This window comes from Corylus avellana, chromosome ca2, assembly GCF_901000735.1.
Source record: "Corylus avellana chromosome ca2, CavTom2PMs-1.0".
In the NCBI taxonomy this organism is placed as follows: Eukaryota; Viridiplantae; Streptophyta; class Magnoliopsida; order Fagales; family Betulaceae; genus Corylus; species Corylus avellana.
The window spans coordinates 23,496,220-23,516,749 of record NC_081542.1 but is presented as its reverse complement, the minus strand read 5'-3'; the positions used below and the strand labels follow the sequence as shown (position 1 = coordinate 23,516,749).

The 20,530-nt window shown below is 33.7% G+C and overlaps 2 protein-coding genes across 3 annotated transcripts; one reads left to right on the top strand and one right to left on the bottom strand.

Annotated features, from left to right (window-relative positions):
* Nucleotides 1-1,870: 1,870 nt before the first annotated feature.
* Nucleotides 1,871-4,401, top strand: LOC132171888 (GDSL esterase/lipase At1g29670-like). The gene is made up of 5 exons (XM_059583301.1): nucleotides 1,871-2,135; nucleotides 2,254-2,378; nucleotides 2,479-2,724; nucleotides 3,662-3,908; nucleotides 4,044-4,401. The coding sequence occupies exons 1-5, from the start codon at nucleotides 1,901-1,903 to the stop codon at nucleotides 4,262-4,264; spliced, it is 1,074 nt and encodes a 357-aa protein (XP_059439284.1). The 5' UTR covers nucleotides 1,871-1,900; the 3' UTR covers nucleotides 4,265-4,401.
* A 2,087-nt stretch (nucleotides 4,402-6,488) lies between these two features.
* On the bottom strand, nucleotides 6,489-16,928 carry LOC132171180 (agamous-like MADS-box protein MADS1). 2 transcript variants are annotated; one of them, XM_059582428.1, is made up of 9 exons: nucleotides 16,779-16,928; nucleotides 16,286-16,521; nucleotides 12,288-12,372; nucleotides 11,491-11,552; nucleotides 11,307-11,406; nucleotides 11,101-11,142; nucleotides 8,046-8,087; nucleotides 7,774-7,940; nucleotides 6,489-6,790 (listed from the first exon to the last, which is right to left on the bottom strand). In XM_059582428.1, exons 2-9 carry the CDS (start codon nucleotides 16,510-16,512, stop codon nucleotides 6,787-6,789), a joined length of 729 nt encoding a protein of 242 aa, XP_059438411.1. In that variant the 5' UTR covers nucleotides 16,513-16,521; nucleotides 16,779-16,928; the 3' UTR covers nucleotides 6,489-6,786. The 2 variants fall into 2 exon arrangements, with proteins under 2 accessions (XP_059438411.1, XP_059438412.1); XM_059582429.1 differs by having other exon boundaries at nucleotides 12,288-12,369.
* Nucleotides 16,929-20,530: the final 3,602 nt, after the last annotated feature.

Below are 20,530 nucleotides of genomic sequence, written 5' to 3'. Positions count from 1 at the left end.
CCTCACTTCCCCACCCCCACAAAGAAGACAAAATCTATCTCTCTTCAATTATTTTTTGTCTCTCCAAGCCCACACATTAAACTTTTTTTTTTTTTTTTTTTTTTTTCTTTCCAGCCAGCTTCATATAATTTCTTTGTTGGTCGGCAAAAAAAAATGACGGTTGTCTTCTTCCACTCATATAATTTTGGTTTTTTTGGGGACAGAAAAAATAAATCAAGTTGTCGTCTAACACCCAAAAAATGAAAAAAAAAGAGAAGAAAAAGGTCAAAACATTTACTGTATTTCCATTTATATTTCACGTGATAAATCTTTTCCAAATCTTCGATTTTTTTTTTTTTTTTTTGGATCTTTCTTGATCTTGATCATTTTGCTTCCCCACCGACAAAAAGAAAGAAGTAAAAAAAATAGAAATGACTTTTACTATCTTTCTTGATCATGATCATTGGTTTAACCCCTCCATCAAACAACCTAGGCTAGAGCAGCCTAAGCCTGTAAGCCACAAACAAAACATGTAAGAAAACGTTTGGAGTAGTATAATTTTTACAACAATTTTCTTCTAAATGGTGAAAAAAGTTAAGCAATATAAGTTGAAAGGCAAATTTAATTATTTATTAACTAATCTAACAAGTGCTACATGAATTATTGGGTAAGACTGACAATTTTTAACACGATTTGCGAACCTGATACGAACTTAATATAGTTTTATACTCATATCTCGACACGGCATGAACCTAACACGAATCCAACAAAATGAATGGGTTAGAGTTGAAGGGTTTGAACTGTTTAATTAAATAGGTTGCGTTATGGTTGACGTATTTAGTCTTATTTCTATGACTCAAGACGAACTGAACTTGACATGTGAACGCGAATTGCCACCTCTACTGTCAAGTAAGTTCTAAGAATTTCCTAGTAAAAGTTGTAGTATCATTTGGATCGAGCCTTTGACCATCTAATTTTAAAACTAATTGGTGTTCAGTGAGAGAAGCAAAAGCCTTTTATGACATTTGAAATCGCACTCCATAAAGCATGTTTAAAGAGTAGTTCACGTGGCACAGTTGTATCTCAACAATCCCTCCCTCAACTTGAACCCATGACCTTGTCTCTAATACCATTTGTTGTATCGAGCTTTTGATTATCTCATCTTAAAATTAATTAGTGTTCAATAAGAGAAGCCAAAACCTTTAATGACATTCAAAATCGTATTCCGTAAGACATGTTTTAAGAGTGGTCTACTTGAACAAAGAGACAGAGTTACACATCAACAATATCCTACAAACTTTCAAAGTAAGAATAGGAGTTATTTGCTACTAACTATATTATTTAACAAATCTCAATATTATCTTAAAAGACCTCAACTTCCTTGCCTAATCATGGGGTAGGTCTTGGCTGTCGACAGAGCTAGATCAAATGGACTACTTCTACTTGAATAGACTTCTTAACCAAGCTATACATCAAATGGGTGACACTTAAAATACGTCATATTAGTCAGTATAAAAATTTGACGTGAAGAGTAAAATTTCTCGTATGAATATGAGTCACAATCGACCATTAATTCATATTAATATAATATTTTTCTTTTAAGTTTGTAAATCAATGAATCATATCAATGACGTATTATAATCAAAAGAGTTTTGTTAAGCGTATTACAATTTTTACTACTTACGACATTTCTTACCACGCTAGCCAGTAAAATAATATTTTTGAATAATGAAAAGCATGGAGGTCCATAATTTGTGGAGCCAAAATAGTCATGAAGACCGTACTTAATAAGGCAAGGATTCAAATGAGTGGATGACGGAGCCTTTGCCACTTTCTATATATACTTCTTTTGCTCGGCTCCTATTTTATTGTTTCCTCTTCTTCTATTTTTCTTTGTTAATTTTCTTTCAATCTGTTTTCGATGAAAACTTGGTTGTCTTTTTTTGCTCTCCTAGTGCTCTCAAAGTTCCTACTTCACGTGCATGGAAAACCGCAAGTGCCTTGTTATTTCATTTTCGGAGACTCCCTCGTCGACAATGGCAATAACAACCAGCTTCAGACGGTGGCTAGAGCCAATTACCTGCCGTATGGTGTCGACTATCCTTTCGGGCCAACCGGAAGGTTTAGTAACGGCCGGACCTCCGTTGATTTCTTAGGTTCCATCTCTTTCTCTCTCTGTGTAATAATATAGGTTAAACGATTAAATTTACTTCTTATAATCAACAGAGCTAGAAAAAGCTCGCTTCTTGACATTATAAATCTTTCTCACTATAGCTGAACTTTTGGGCTTCGACCACCACATTCCACCCTTCACAACCGCTAGCGGCTCCGACATCCTCAAAGGTGTGAATTATGCATCTGGGTCAGCAGGCATCCGCAATGAAACAGGACAACATTTGGTAACTATTCATAAATCAACACAATATCTTTGTTCTTTCTTACCCGTTTAAGCTTTTTGAAATAACTGACGATTTAACAGACACGAACTTCTCGATGCAGGGTGTTCACGTCAGCTTTGATGGACAGTTGAAGAACCACATGGCTACAATCTCACGAATTTTTCGCATGCTAGGAAAAAATGTCACAACTTCTGGGTACCTTAAAAAGTGCTTGTATTCGGTTGGAATGGGAAGCAATGATTACATCAACAACTACTTCCTGACCAAACATTACTCATCAAAACGCCTGTATTCTCCAAAGAACTACGCTAAAGTTCTGATCCAACAATATTCTCAGCAAATAAAGGTGCACAATCTGATCTTAATTTGTTCTTGTATATAATTAATATAGGAAAAACGGAAAACTTCAATTACTCTCCTCCCCATGTTTAAGCCTTTTTTTTTGTCAATCAACTTTTTCAAAGTTTAAAAATTTGTAATGTCGGGTAGCTAAACTTAAAAACTTTGCAATGTTACCCATATGTTAGGATTTTTTATTAATTCCTCTGGGAGGATGTGCAAATTTATGAAATATCTACTTTTTTTTTTAATTTTTTTTTTTATAAAAAAATAAAAAAAACATATGCTGCACGTACTTGATTTGCAGTTGCTGTGGGTTAAGTTTGTTTTTGATTTTAGTAGAAACTTCATAATAATTTTTCGAAGTTCAAAAACTCTCAGTATTAAATTTTTACTTTCTTTTAATTAATTATCCAATTCTGTTAAATCTTGTCAAAATTCACAAAATACCAATTTTTTATTATAAAAAATAAAATAAAAAATTGTGAAGATTTATGCGTTCATTTTATTTTGGTAATTTTGACAAGATTAACAGAAAATCTTAACGAAAGGATGTAAGGGGTAATTGAAAAAAATTGAATGTTTGATATTTTTAATTGAGAGTTTTCAAACTTTGGGGGTAGTGTCAAAACGATCGAGTGGGAGTTCATGAGGGGTTTTGTGAAGTTTTTCCTTAATTTTAAAATTTTTGCAAGGGAGTAAAGAACATTTCACCTCTTTACCGTCTAATTTGACCCCAAATCATAATGGTAAGGGTGGCATTGCAAAGTTTTTAAACTTAGTGATCTGTTATTGCAAATTTTTAAACTTTGAAGGTGTGATTGCAAAAACGCTTAAACACAAGAAAAGTAAATGAAGTTTTTCCTGTAATATATATTAATTGTGATTATTAATTCCTGATCCATTTAATTAATTAATTAATTTCCTCCCTGTCATGTTTTCAGAGATTGTACAATTATGGAGCAAGGAAAGTTGTAGTGTTTGGAGTAGGAATAATAGGGTGCACTCCCAATGCGAATTCTTTGCATGGCAAAAAAGGATCCCTGTGTGTAGATAAAATGAACCATGCCGTTCGACGCTTCAACACAGAGCTTAAATTACTCATAAATCAGCTCAATGCCGATCATTCTGATGCCAAATTTATATACATCAATGCTTACAGAATGGCATCCATGAATGTTTCATCTTTCGGTATATAACTCCGATCCCCAAACTTTCAAACTTCTTTCGCTTTCGGGACGTTGATTTAACATGATAAATATGAGAGCGTTTTGAACTCGAATGTTGTCTCTGTCATTCACTTCTGGTGCGTTTTTATATATGCAGGTTTCAAGGTTTGGGACGTCGGGTGCTGCCCGGTAGGGAAATATGGGCAGTGTAATCCTGATCAGCAAAAGAACATATGCAAGAATAGGAGCCAGTATTTGTTCTGGGACTCTTTCCATCCTACTGAAATTGTTAACCAAATTATTGCAGCCAGATCATACAGTGCTTTTGAGAAATTTGATACGTATCCAACGGATATTAGCCACCTAGCTAAGATTTAATCGTGGACCTCCATCTACTGCGCGCTAGGCGCCTGCAGCCGTGTGATTTCATGTAAATTAATCATATGAGCTTTTTTTAATTTTACATTGGAAATTAGGTTAATTTTTCATATAAGGTACTCTTTTTCAATGAATCAGCTACATGATGAGCAAATCAGGCAAATCAGGTTTATATATATATATATCCGATCGATTGCTCTTGGGTTTGAAGGAAGAGCTCAATCGGCCGGGGATTACACCTCATGAAGCAGAGATATTTAGTTCGAATCTCCTTCTCCCTCTTGTGTGAACATGTTACAAAAAAAAAAAAAAAAAAAAATAGAGACGTTATTTAGAATAATGTGTAGCATGATGAAAAAGGGCATAGGCGCCGCATGTGGCCACGGTAGCGTGTGGCACACGTGTGTTGCAACGGGGATTGTCAATGGGTGGAGAAGTGGCCAGAGATGGCGGATGATGGGCGCGTGACTTGTGTGGATGATAGGGAGGTTGGAGTACGTAGATCTACGATCTAAACCCCAAACAAAAGTATTGTGAAAACTAGAAAGAAAGGAAAAGAGAAACCAAAAGAAGGTTGGGAAAGGGTTATAGGGTTGGGGAAGGTGTGGAGGATGGAAGAGAATGAGGAGCTCTTCTATAAGGAATAATTGATATGCCAATTTTCGTGCATATGTTTTAGTCCAATGGGCATCTTCCCATCTTGTTTTTGGAAGCATTTCCATAGGATCCCATATTCTCTCTTTCATTTAGATTAGAAATAGGAAAGATCCTCCACTGTAGTCATTTTCCCTCATTCAATTTTTTTTTTTTAAAAATCAATCCTATAAGGTATCGAAACGGTTATTCAGATGAGTTTTTTTCACAAACAAACATTTTGAGAGGAGAAGAGAGATCTCACACAGGCTATGCAACATCAACAATCTCATTTTAAGGATATTACCAAACACAATGTGGTCTTATTTGTTAAATAGGTTAAGTAAATAATAAGGAAAGTGAAGGTGGTGGCTCAGTTGTTTATTTAAAGAGAAATACTATATACCACAATAATATCTCACAAATGTTAATGTGATAGGCTATAATAGTTCTTGTTAAAAAAATAAAAAATTCAACCACTACTAAACCCTGCCACGTTAATATAGTGAAAACTTGTTGGATATTGGTGTAGTACATAGCATTACTCTTATTAAAATAGTAATAAGCATGTCAAAAGCCTGGCTTGAATCTCAAAAAGGCCTAAATATTAGGGTTGAGCTAGTATTTTCATCAACTAAATAAACTTTGAGGCCTAGCTAAGACAATAATTTGAAAGAAGACACTTTCTTATGTTTAAAAATTAATTAAATAATATTTATGTAAATTACTATATTATAATTCTTTCTTTCTTGTTTTTTAGGATGTAAAATTACTAAGAAACTTTATGTTTGAACCTATTGTTATCGATTTGGCCATATGATCTTCCACACACGTAAAAATGAATAACTAAAATAAAAACCGTCACAAAGAGAAAATACATAAGCTATGAAATGTCAAAACCCTCCACCAGAAAAGACAAATGGATTGTTTGCCAAAGCTTTTCTTCCCTTTGTTACTATTCATACACAATTTCTCCAAAAAAATTAATATAAAAACATTTTAACTTTTTTAACTTTTTATATCAAATCATTCATTTTTTTTTATTACTATTTAAATTAAAAAATCACAACAAACTAAAACTTTTTTCACTCTTCCATACAAAAAATTCAAAACTTTATATCACATCAATCATATTCTACTAAAGTAAGAAAGCAAAACCATTTGCCTCACAATTATTTTCATTACTAATATATAAGGCCTTTTTTTTTTCTTCTTCTTCTTAATTGGCACTTCTTTTTCTTCTAGAGAGCCTTTAGGGCCCTAGGCAATAGCCTACCTACCTACTGAGCAGGCCCTATTTTCTGGAAGACTTGGGAAACATAAGTTTGTCCCAGAACAGAAACAATTGGACTCCTTTTTAACTCTTAAAAGGGTACCTCAAAAAGGACCAAAGAGCACCAGTTATATATCCTTGGGTACCTAGGGGTTACCTAAAACTGAAGGTCTTTTGCCTATGACTATTACCTTTCCTAGGTCTCTGTATGTACACACCCTTTCAATCAATCTTATTTGACAATCTTGACATATTGACTAGGGTTTCTGCAGATGCAAATCAGATGAAATTGTGCACAAATTAAAGACACGCAAATAATTATGTTACAAAGAGAGGCTGTTAAAATCAGCTAATTATGATTCTGTCACAGAATACATATATGCTTAGTGCAAGCATAAACATACAGAAAAGATGTCCAATACTTCTAATAGGAATACTTAGGAGTCTTATGAGTAGTGTCTACAAAGCCATTATATTATTGGAGTGTAGCCTCCTGTTAGTGCCTGACATCATGCATACCTCTTATATATCTTTCACTTGATGTCATATTTGATACACTCCATGGAGATCATAATAACGTACAGCACAAGTTACCACTCCCTCAAGCATATAATTATTAACTGCATCAAAATTCCAAATATAGTAAAAGCATATATATATATATATTAGAGGGTCTGTGAATGGCAATGGATTTTAGATATGATGAATATTTTACATGAAAATCTAAAAGATCCATATGTAATCTCTAAAAAATAAGACGAACAAGAACAAGTAAAACTAAAAGATTATACAAAACGAGATCAAGACCAAACTAGAAAGCGATTAACAAGAAAATTTGAATACTCTTGAAAGAGTTAACTTTGGATCTAACCCAAATCAAAATTCTAGAGAATTATAATTATTATGCTGTGAAACTCGAAAGAGGAAGAGATAGAGACAACAATAATTGTTGAGAGAGATAAAACTAAACACTAAACAGCCACAGGTAAGCAAAGCAAAATTATTATGCAAGAATAATAAACCAATTAAGATTGAAATGTGAAATTGATTAAAAATTAGAACACAGGGAAAAGACTTCAATTTCCTGGTAGATGCTGTATGTCCAACGTATATTGGCCAAATACAAACCCGCCATTTAAAGCAGGCAGCTAGCTAGACATCCAAAGTTCCTTTTTTTTAAGTTACTAAACTTAATATGTTCAAATGGAAAAGTTAAGGTCCCAAGTTAAAGTTGTTAGAGAAGGCATTACTTCTAGTGTTTAATAGAAGCATTTCTTTGAATTCCTGTGTTGTATATATATGCACATTGAATCAATTAGCTAGCTATCTGCATCTGGCACAATTTATTCAGAAAAAATTGCCTGTACTTGTGGGACAAAATTCAATCTGGTTGACAAATATCATCATTAAATTGACAATCATGATCAGCACATTACATGCGTCATAATATTCCAAAGATTTGACTAAATTTAACTAGTCCTATAACGTGCAAAAAATTTGATCAATAAAACCTAATGCATCTGGTATTCATGCAAAACAATATACATGCATGGTGATTGATGATGGATGAAGGGATGAAAATGTTAATTGAGGAGATTCTTACACTAACTGAAGTGCCATCTGGTCTTGGCGTGGGTAGTGATGATTGGGTTGTAGTGCATCTACTTGAAAATAGTTTCGAGAATCAAATGACTGAGACTGCATGAGCTCATAGTTTCCCCCTCCTGGCATCACATTCAAGTTCTGCTGGTTTCTCTCATTCTCCGCTATCTGCACCATGCATGCACCAGATCCCCATACATGTCACCACTACTACTTCTAGCACTCAAACATATATGTAGAGAGAGAGAGAGAGAGAGAGAGAGAGAGAGAGACCTTTGCTCGGAGAAACTGGTTATTGTTATGCAAGTCAACTTCCTGCAATTTATAGACATTTCAACTATAATGAACATAACATCAACATTCAGTAGCAAAAAGAAATCTGATCAATAGGTTTTTTGTTTTTTGTTTTTATCTGGATAACTTCAACAGTGAGAATCAGTACATCCACTTTTTTGCAAACATCAAAATAGATTACAAGCTGGTTACACACACACAAAAGACAAACAAAAAACATTAATTGGCAATCTATTTTGATGTCACGAAAAAAAAAAAGCCTTGAAATAATACAAGGATTTCGAAATATGAGAAGTTACATTAGTCTCCCATTTCATATTGCAGGAATAGAAGAGAACCAAAAAGTTATCCAAAGGAAAAATTCTGTAACTGAAGTACTAAACCACGTCAAACAGGAAAATCCATTTAAGCCGAGTAAGCATCTTTGTGCAACCTTGGTAATTAGGGAATGTATATTGATTGCAAGCACTTGAGAATAGTATATTGTTTTAAATACGTGAGATCCAATATGTAAAATATTTAATTAAAATTTGAAATGAGGATAAATTGTGGAGTCATGGTTTGAACTTATTACCTTTACTTCTAATATCATGTTAAATTATCACTTATCTCAAAAACTCAAACTTACAAGAATTGATGGATTAATTATTTAGTAAATACTTTAACATATTGATCGCAAGCACTTGCATTGATAGTACTATATTGGTCGCAACTAGCTTGGTAATGGGTTTTGCACTACCATTAGCTAGCATTCGTAAGCCATTGTACCTTTGTGATGCTTAGCATTTTATGTTTCACATTAATCTTAGGGGGATAATTGGACATAAAATAAGTCATTGTACCACTGAGATGTATTAATTTCTCTACTAACAAAAGAAGAGTACAACAACGCACAGGAAAAAAATAAAAATAAATAAAGAAGAATACAACAGAGGTTTGACCATTCCTTAATGGTGGTTAAATTGGTTGATCACGCCGATTTAGGGGAACTTTCAAGTTTTCAACTTTTAGGCTGATTAATTACCTAGGTTTTTTTATTTATTTATATTTTATTTATTATTATTATTATTATTATTATTATTATTATTATTATTATTTTTAACTGTTAATGGAAGAGGTTTGAATAGAAGACGTACTTGGTCCTCATACACGAGTTCTAGTAAACTAGTAGTGTACCAAACTGAAAAGGTTCATGAAGAGGTTTGAAGGACCTAAATATATAAGACCAACTTTTCTAACTTGTTTGGCATAGTGTTCCTAAGCTAAATAGAAGTTGGGAAATTTTCAGGGGCATGTCCATCTTAATCCTTCTGATTCCAGTCTTTTGAAGGCTACCCAAGGTGACAATTCCCCTAACATGACGTATGTAACACCAATAAATAGGATCAATAAGGAGTGTTCGATCTATTTGTCTTATTGGCTCAAAATCTATCTCCTTAATTAATCAAAAAAACTTTTGGCAGCTGAAATTCCTCGAAAACTGCTCCCGGACATGGAGGATAATTTTGAAGATTAGACCCGTTGCCTGGGAGAAGACAAAGCATGTGGCTGACAATGCAAACTATATTGCCTTATGTTATGACAACTAACACCTCCTTTGCCCTCATGTGAATAAATTTGAAAATAGTTTCATTCTTGCTTTTGATTTGGGAAGGGAGACGGAAGGTATTGGAAATGACCTAATGGATTCTCTGAATAGCAGAAAATCATTGGTGCCATGCCTCTTGATTTCAATTCTAATATTGTGAATAGGGATAAACTCATTTGGTTGAATGTCCCAAGTGAAAAGTTTTCTATTAAGCATTCTTGGGATAGCATTCAACCTAGAGGATCTGGTGTGAACTAGTATAATATGACATTTCCTTCTCTGGCATGGAAATGCTATTCCTTCTCATTCTTATGCTCTTTGAGTTTTTTGGAGGTAATTTTTAGGTCTAAACAATGATGTTAGGTTTTTGTTCTTTTTTGCTGGAGGGGTGCCTTAGTCTAAGTCTACCCTCTTGATTTGTACCAAGGGTATGCCCTTGTTGTTGTTGCTGCTGTTGTTGATTTTATTTTATTTGTGAGGTTCTATAAATTCTCCCTCACCCCAAATCACTGGTCCATAGTCCATAATTCATTTGTTGTACAGTTGAAAAATTCATTATTATATATATATATATATATATATATATATATATATTCTGCTCCTATAAGGTATAAAGACAATTGAGGCTGTCAGTACTATTCAAAAATAAAAATGATAAAAAAAAACCATTCATTTACCCATCTCCTATACGTCCGTACAGTGGATAGACAAATTCACCATTAAATTTGCAAAAGAGATGGACAAGAGATGGGTAAGAGAATGATGAGTAACAACTCTTATGCAAAAATCTATTAACCAACAATCATATAACATATTTACGGCCAGTTTGGAATTGTGTTAGAGAGTTCAAAAAGTATTTTTAGTACCTAAACAGTTATGCCAAATAATAGTTGGCCTGTTTGGCAAAAAAGTTTAAAAGTACTTCTTTAACTTTTTTACTAGACATCTAATATGCTAACCCGCTTGAATGTCAAGCTTTGTGGAAGGACAAGACACGCTCATCAACAAACGTCTTCAAATGTTACGATCCTCCGGGAGTAATAACTATTTTATTTCTTTCAGTGTAATAATTATTTTCTTGTTAGTCTTTGTTTCCAAGTAAGGGCATATATAGGTCTATGTTAGTCTTTATTCCCTTGTTAGTCTTCTTTATTAGTCTTTCTTTCTGTGCAAGCAAGAGTCTAGTCTTAGTAGCCTTGTAATCTCCAATTTATGAACAATTTGGAATAAAGTTTGGTAGAGAATTATTCAGTAAAAATTAGCATTTATGTTGTGAGATCTAGGTTTTATCTGAAAACCTAATTTATCCCGCTACATACTTAAGTTTGTAACAAAGGACAACACACACTCATCAACAAACATCTTCAAATATTTTGAGACATCAATATAGAACAGAATATAATTAACTTTAAAGAGGAAAAATACTACAAGAGAAGGATCGGTTACCCTTTTCTGCATATACTCAATTTCTGCGAACAGGAGCTCATTCTGGTTGATTTAAAGGTAAAAGTAAAGGAAATAAAGGAAAAAGTAAACCGTTAGGGGCAATTCAAAATCCAGCAACAAAGAAACTCATTAACTTGTTAATTCTGATATATATATAAAAGAAGATATCCATAGATTCCTAATTAATGAAAAGATGGAAGAGATACCTTTTTGGATCTGATTCTGTTAATTCCTTTCTCTAAATTTTTCTCCAAGTTCTTGAGCTCTTTGAAATTTAACTCGCTCAAAGCCTCGCCCAACATATGCCTGCAACCAACATCATTAAAGAAAAGATTGCAACAGTAAAATTCCAGACAATGAGATTAATTAAATATATTATCTTTAGATTACCTGTTTGAATCCTGCACACTTCTAATTTGGCCACGCAGTTTAGCAGCCTCTTGCTGGTAGAACTGAGATTAGGGTTTATAAGGAATAGGGTCAAAAGGTTTCAAATAAAAGATATACAGAAATATGATGTTAATACTAGTAGAAGATAGATTAACTGTACATTCTTGTTTTCTGTATGTATGTATATATATGGTATTTGTCAAAATGAAATTCTAACAATCGTCTTTGCCAAACAAGTATAAAAAAGGGAGTGTATGATCAGGAGATAAACACTTTTAGAGAAATCTCCAAATGTAATCTTGATAAAACATAATAGCCTGCTATCTAAATCCAAAAGTTTATGTTTATTATTTTAAATCTATATATATATCTTCAGATGAGATTTTCCATCACATGTGAAACTCCTACAATCAATCTCTCTCACACTAGTAGGGAAACCCTTATTCTAATGGGCAGTTCTCTATTTAAAAGGTATCATCACTTAATGATGTTCATATAAATCACAATAAAAACTCGGATAATGTGGAATATTGGATTCAATAATTAGCTGAATGTACTGCATATAACTGTCCAGCTTTCTCTGCTGAAGTAAAACCTAGGCAAAACTGGTATTCTCCTCCAGCTAATTAAAGAGAAGTTATACAGCAGCAACCATAAGGGTAACACAGATACTAAGCACTGTAATTTCGACTATTGGATAAATTAAAACCGTATTATTTGAATCAGTTTCTTTTGATTTTCACAGTTAGAAGGAGATTTTCCAGGAAAACAATAAAAGAAACTAATTAAAGGTCTACCTGAGTATTAGCTTCAGAAACAGATCCAGAATTGGAGGAATCAGCGCATGCCTTCTTGTACCTCTCAATTGTTGTTTTGACACTGCTATCATAATAATATCAACAAAAGCAAATATAATGAGATGTGAATTACAAGTTGGTAGAACATCAGGCAGAATGCCCCCAAAATTTTCAAATTGCCCTAAAGTTTATTTATTTTTATTTTTAAAAGAATTATGAAATATCCCCACAAAACTAATTTTTTTACTACCCAATTTATTATTTTTTATATTCTTTTTAATTTTGTCCCCCCACCCTTAAATGTCTAGTTCCAACCCCTTTACATCTATCTCATAATTGACAAAGTGAAATAACAACTCCAATCTCCATTGCAAGAGAAATTTGTTTAATAAAACTTTTCCTTCTCTCTTATGTTTTAAAACAAAGATATTAACAAATACCTCAAAATACAAAACACTCAAAATTATTCATACATTTATGTTACATTAAAACTTTTTTTTTTTTTTTTTTTTTTTTTAAAGACCTCTAAAAAGTAGGGAAAAATGCAAAATCAGTCTTTGTGGTTTACTTGATTTGCAATTAACTCTTTGTAGTATCAAAATGAACTCAATGGTTTCTAGCTAAGGTATGCCAAAAAAATAATTTAGTCTCTATGGTCAAATTCTGTTCACTGACTTAACAGATTATAATAACATAAAACGTTAGAACTAATAAAATTATAATACTTGTCATATTTAAATCAGTGTCACATTAACTGAATCTGTTAAATTAGTGAACAGAATTTGACTGTAGGCACTAAATTGTTTTTTTGGCATACTTTGGGGACCTTTAAATTTATTTTGATACCACAAGGAGTTAATTGTAAATCAGGTAAACCATAAGGATTAATTTTTCATTTTTCCCTAAAAAGTATTAACAAACGGAGTCTAAATTGCACTATTTCATCATTTTGCAATAATTTTAAGATAAATCAATTCCCTCATTGGATTTTCAGTCTGCTAATACTATTGGTTGGTTATTGTGTTGCTCTTAATAGTTTTGGTTTTGGTTGGTTATTTAGTTATTCTGCTTCTTGTTTGTTTTGTTCTTCCTCAGTTTCTTGAGGTTGTGGGTATGTACGCTCTTGACTCTCTCTCTCTCTCTCTCTCTACAAATGATAAGATAAAGGGGAGAAGCATTTCCATTTTACAGTTTTATATAAATCTCATTGAGTTTTCTCCCTAATAATTCTTCCTCAATTATTCCAACTAGCTCTATAATTGTTCTCAATTTTGTCCTTTCAAGTTTCCCAACATTTTTGTTGAGTGTAAGTGCAAAAAGATATCGTATCTTTGAGTGACTAATATAATATAATTGAATAAACAATATATAAATTTAAGTTTTTGAAATAAATAATATTCAAATATATTATATTATAGCCTCCTTAAAAAAACTCCTTAAATGGTCACTTTCTCTAATAAATATTATCAAATCGTAAGACTCTTGGACCATTGAATACTTGACAGTTTAAAGAAGATGTTAAAGAAGCTTAATTTATAGTACTTATAATTAAAAAAAAAAAAAAAACTTAATTTATGTATGTGTATCTAGCTATTAAAAATCATGGTTGTCATTATAATAATAATAATAATAATAATAATAATAATATATCATGAAAGGATTGAAAGCTAAGGCAAGCTGGTTAAGCTCAGGTCATTAGCAGAAAAATGACAATTAGAAACGGTAAAATCAACCAACTCTTTCGGTTAACTGAGTCTAATACGAAACCCAATTGAATGGTAATAATCTGAGTGTTCTCAGAGTCAGAGCTGTTCAATCATAAAGTGACAGCAGGTGAAACACTACAATGTAGGAAAAGATATAGATAAGGAAAAAGCATAAAATAAAATCATAAATAAAATAGATAATTTCAGAGTCTGATAAGACCCGCCATTTTCAAGGTGCTGATACCTTAATTTTGTCGAGCTACTGATTGGCTATCTCTGCCATGCTGGCACTATATGATTGGGTAACCTATATCCACGGCCATGTACTTGACACGTGTCAAACACCCATTACACAATGGATACTCCCCTTAAACCACTGCTTATTACCCACCTCGATAGCTTGAAAAAAAACCTTAAAAAATTGTTAAAAGCAAAAGTCATAAAATAATGTTAAATTTAGTCACGTCTGTCTGAAAGTCTGAGCACGTCAGAGCCGTTTCAGCAGCAGCCGCTTCTCTCATTGCATGAAACAAGCCAAAGGCTCAGAACTCTCCCATTGGCTTGCAGTTGTCGTACGTTGTCTCTGTCCCACTTCTTTACTCTTTAAGTTTCTCTCTCTCTCTCACACCTCAAAGCTTTGTCTTTCTAAAGCTTACATAAATATATCTATGCAAGATCTTTGAGCAAATGCAGCTTCAAGTCTATAATGCCAACAGTGACATTATGATGACCAAAGATAAGCCATTTTTACTGGCTCATCACTATCTTTCACTCTGTCCTAGTCCTCTGCCCCATTTTTCAGCTTTGGTAAAGAATTTTACCCCACGAGAGAGAGAGAGAGAGAGAGATCAAAGAAGAAAAACTTCCCAACATTTTGAAGATAAAAACTAGGGTTCAGATGGATGAAACGAAGAAAACCCAGTATAGGAGTCATGACATAAACTTTTTGTCAGATGTCCAAAGTTGTGTGACGTGACTAAAGATTCTTTCAACTGCGACAAATCTTAGTCTGGTCCTCAAACCCTAACATGAACTACCCATTTACCTAAATAAATCTTAGTCTGGTCTTTCAACTGCGACAAATCTTAGTCTGGTCCTCAAACCCTAACATGAACTACCCATTTACCTAAATAAATTAGAAAGGGTAATGAAATTTAGCAAACGACGTTAAAAATTAGCCTTTAATCAGTAAAAGTCTGTAAAAAAAAAAAAAAAAGTTAATTTACACAGCCTACAGCAGTAGAATAGGTCAAGTAGAAAAGGAAAAAAATGAAACTATTATGACTTTTTCTCTTGATTTAAGAGTTACCCATTAGAGACTGAATAGGAAAAAAAGAGAGTTACCCATTACATACATTGGACAAGTGGATTACGCCATGTAGTTGCTAATAAACCCTAATTTGGGAATGTTTTGACTGTGGGAAGATCTAGCACGTGGTGCAGCTGAGATTTGGGGATTTTGCTGGCCGGTTATTGAGGAAACCCTAACTTGGGTGCGTGTGTATGTGACCTGACTCGTTTGTGATTGGTTAGAAAAGAGAGTTTCTGCAGGTTTCAAAGAGAGACCCATTTGGGTTTAATTTTCTCATTTTTTTTTTCTTTTTTCTTTTTGGGAAGGGACTTGACTACTCTTTGAAATTGTACTTTGCCTTGTTGATGTAAAACTGACGTGCCATTAAGGAAGTGTCAAGGAGATGGAGCAATTGGGCTAATGAGAAGGTGCCAGCTTTTGTTGTAGGGCTTCTTAGCCTCATAGATGACATCAAGAAAGTGAGAAAGAGAGAGGGGAATAAGGGAAAGGAAAGAAGAAAGGAAACAGAAAATTTAACAACAATGGAGGAGATTGGGGAACATTCCCAAATCTCTACTTGTTTCTATTTACAACCGCAATGCTTCTATTTCTATCTATTACACCAGATCTATGTATCTACCAACCAAGAACTAAAAAAATGATCATAAGAAGAAAAGAAAAAAAAAGGAAGAAAACCCCATAAAGCTCATAGAGGGAAAAAAAACAAAACACAAGACAGAAAGAAGAGTGAATCTTAGTTACAAAGAGAGAAAGAGAGGACTCAATCTTAACTGCACCAAAAAAATGATTATGTTCTGTTTAAAATTCACTCAAAGATTTATTTGCAGAAGCCAAAATCTTCCCCAGCTAAAGTCAATATTTCGAACTCAAAAAAAAAAAAAAGAAAAAAAGAAAAATACCATTATAGAAAAAGCCCTAGGTGAAGAAGGTAAAAATCTGCGAAAATTAAGATGAACAAGACCAAATCAATAAGGCAGTACCTGTTGTTAGCATACTCATAAAGGCGGCCACGGCTAGAGAAGACGATGAGGGCAATCTCAGCATCACAGAGAACAGACAATTCATAGGCCTTTTTGAGCAGGCCGTTGCGCCTCTTACAGAAGGTGACTTGTCGATTAGTTGTGTTTTCGATCCGCTTGATTTCAATCTTTCCCCTGCCCAATTTTCTCTGGGGAGAGACTGACATCGATTGGTTCTGGAACTCCATGGTTGCTAGCTGAATCAATCAAAGCAGAAAAAACATCAATAAAACAACATGTGTATTTCTTTCTTTTACACATAGCAAAACAATTATTGTAGCTCCAACTTCAAACATGTGGTGGGTGAGCTTCAAAATTTTCATTTCTGTTTTCTCATTGATTCTTGCTAACCAAACAAAATGTTTAGCTAGTTTCTTAATCTGGGTCGAACCCAAAAGAGGTGAAGCAGCTGAAAACAGTATTCAGATCATGTTTAGGTGTTTTGCTGACTGACCTGGTAAAAGCAAACAATGGAGGGGGAGATGATGGAATTTTAGGACAGAACAGAAGCAGAGGTTTCTCTGTCTTTGCTAGGTTTACTCTCTCTTGTTTTGCCACAGATCTGGGCAGGAAGAGATGCAGAAAACTTAAGCAAGTTTGCCAAAGAAACAGGTATTTATAAAGTGAAAAGGGATCTTTCATCCATTCTAACTACTTTACAAAAATCTTTACTTACTCCTACCATTTTTATGTTTTTGTTTTTTTTTTTTTTAAGGCTAGGTGGTAATTAAGTAATGGAGATGAAGTAAAAAAGACATGGGAATCACTGTTAATCATTCTCCTTGTTTTTTTAGGTTGTCTTTCGTTTGAATTATAGGTGGAATTACAGGGGAGAGAGAGAGGGAGAGAGAGAGAGAGAGAGAGAGAGGGGTAAAGGAACTTCTGAAAGCGATTATTAATGGGAGTGATTGAGACGTTTGGCTAAGTTCCACCATGAAAATTTCAATGGAAAAAAATGAGAGAAACGTAGAAAAAAATTACTGACTGGACTTCTCAATTTCCTTTTTGAATATAGTTTTTAGTTATGTATTTGACATGAGAGTGGAATAGAGTAACTTTTACTCCTCACACCTATTTATGACACTCATGTTATACCTGCTGACATTGATTAATGTTTTAAGTGACCATTTAAAAGATACCACGACGTGAATCGATATAAAATTGGTGTAAAGAGTAGCATTACTATTAAAATATGTTTATGTTATGCTTAGGTGATATATTTTAAGTGGTTAGTTAAAATACGCCATGTCAATTTGTATGAAATGAGTGTAAAGAATAGTATTACTCTTCTAAGAGCATCTCCAGTAGAAGTAGACAAAATAGTTACTGAAAAAGTATAAATTTTTAATTTAGCTACTCAATTTTTCATGCACATTTCAACAAATTCTCTATTCTACTCTTTATTTTTTTAAAATATTATTTTGTGTGTGAGAGAGTGTAAAAGAAAGAGGAGGAGAGAGAGTAAAAGAAAGAAAGGTAGAGAAAAATAAAAATAAACAAAGTTTATAGTGTAAATAGTGAATAAGTTAATCACTCTATTTACTAGTCATACTAGAAGGAAAAACTATAAAATGGCTATTCTGCAGGAGAGAAAAAAAATGCTAATAATAGTGATCATCTGACTATTATGAAGGATTTGCTTATTCTCTTGGAGATGCCCTAATATATCTATGTTATGCATAGTTGTCAAGACCATGTTCGCAACTAAACTATGATCTTTCGAGGAAGAATAAAAAAATGTTATAAATGTGTACTCATGATATCTTTTTATGGGTTGGAATAATTAATTCCTTGTCTAGCTAGGTTCCTATCTTTTCCTTCAATTCTAACTAGGGGACTAATTGGGTCAGAAGATTTTTTTTTTTTTTTTTGTGTGAGAATATGATTAGGAGTTAGTTTCCTTGCTATTTGTTTGGCTACTTTATGTTAGTTGTATCAAAAAAAAAAAAAAAAAAAAAATTTAAAATGTGTAACGTTATATACAACACTACTATCCAACCAATATCGCAACGTGATACTGCAATTCTACCATTAATTTTTTTTTTTTTTTGTTCTTTTAGCAATGGCTAATCTAAGGGTGGATTGATAGTGACACGTAAGAATAGTATGATAGTTGTGGTATAGTGGTATGATATATAACATTACTCTATTAAAATTGTTAAACACGACTAACCAAATAACTAATGATATACCTGATATCCATTTGATCTTAGCCCAAGTTGAGACTACAGGGCTGTGGAAAAACTGTTAAATTACCAGTTGTCCTAAAAGTTTAAGCTGATAAAAAGAGGTAAATTTAATTACTTAATAAATATTTTAACACTTCCCCTCACGTGTGGGCTCAAACTCCCTTTTAATCCCCTTTAATAGGTGATGCCCAACACGTGAAATATTTAATTTAAATGTGGGGTGAATTGACGGAGTCGAGGTTCGATCTCAAGAACTCTGGCTTTGATACCATGTTAAATTACCAGTTGTCCTAAAAGCTTAAGCTGATAGGAAGAGGTAAATTTAATCATTTGATCAATACTTTAACAATCTAAAAGGAACACTTTTTGGGGGGTACAAAATGTAACATCCTACCCCCATTGACACATAATATTGTCTACTTTTGGCTCCCGCAATCCCAAACCAGACTTTTTAAGAGGTCACCCATCTTGCTACTACTTTCGCATAAGCTCGCTTAATTGTGGAGTTTTGATGGAATCATGATCATCACGGCACAAAACTAATTTTAGAGGGTCTATTTCATTAAAAATAATTAGAGGCATTTTAAAATTTTTGTGCGACCATGTATTCCAGTTGCATAGATAACAACTAATTAAGGATGTGGTGCAGAGGATAATTATCCTTTTCTTCATGTTAACTGTTCCATTATTCTTGGTGAAGAGTTGAGAAATGTCCTTAGCTTGGTAGGGAGCAAGCAATTCAACATGACGCTTGATAACGAAAGCCGCTTGACAGCAGACATGGAATTCCACACCACAATCGATCATGGTTGTACCCTATTAACATGTGACACATGGCCATGGGCACACCTTGCTAGGAGACATGGATTTGATATCATTCTTGGCAAGGGTTGTACCCTATCAGTGGATGACACCTAGCTAAAGCCATAAATCGTTTGCGAACATTTCCCATGATAAGAGAAATGCAACCTATTTAGGTACATTCAAGCTATCATACACATTATACTACCTCCTAGCTCTTATTCATCTTGAGCCATTCATCAATCACTCTTGCTAAGTTCTTTTTATCCTAAGCAAATAAGGAAAGAGTTACAAAGGGGGTATCACCCTTGCTAATTAATTACTTCAGCATCAGAGATATTCTTGTCAAGACCCTCAGCAAATCTCCAACTACTAACAGTCTCTTCATTGTCTAAAGTTGACCGTGCAGTCAACTGTATCATTAGCTAAAAAGTAAGAAAGACGAGAATTTATATGTATCTACGTCGTCCTAGAAATGAGAATATTTCTATTGAGCTAAACTTATGATTTCTCTCTTTGATTAATTTGTTCATCTCTATATCTTACACTACCAAAAAACAGGGTTTACTGATGCATGGAATATGGGCGCTTTAATAAAACGTCTCTATATAGGCACGCTTGAATGTATAAACGACCTGAAATAAAATTAGCAACGATTGTGCATAAAAACACCCCCCATAAAATGGGGCGTTTCAATAGAGAACGTCCCAATTTAGTAAATTACAAGCGCCCTTAATTAAGGGCGCCTTCCAACCAGGCGCCCTTAAGTCAGGGTGCTTTCTATAGGCGCCCCACTTTTGTTTTTTCATTCAATTTTTAAACTCGTTTTATACATTAACACATTTTTTAACTATTTATTTCTTACAAAAAACGAGTAGTTTTGAAATGGTATAAATTCATCACTTTCATCGATCTAGCCCTAAACCTCACTCATGCTCGTCCCTTTCTCTCACGCACGCTGACGTCACCTCTGCAAGTCATCTTCCTCACTTCCTCTCTCTTCTTAGCCTTTCACTCTCATCTCCCTTGCCGCCCTCTCCTCTCACTTTCAGCCTCCTTCGCTGGTTTTTCCTCTCACTCTCTCGCCACTGTCTCCTCTCACAATAGCTTACTATCTCGGCTCCAATCTCCCTCTACTCTCTGCGGCTCAGCCTTCTCTACCTCAGTCCATTGTTCTCTTTTCATCTGTGACAATTTAAGGTTTTTTTTTTTTTTT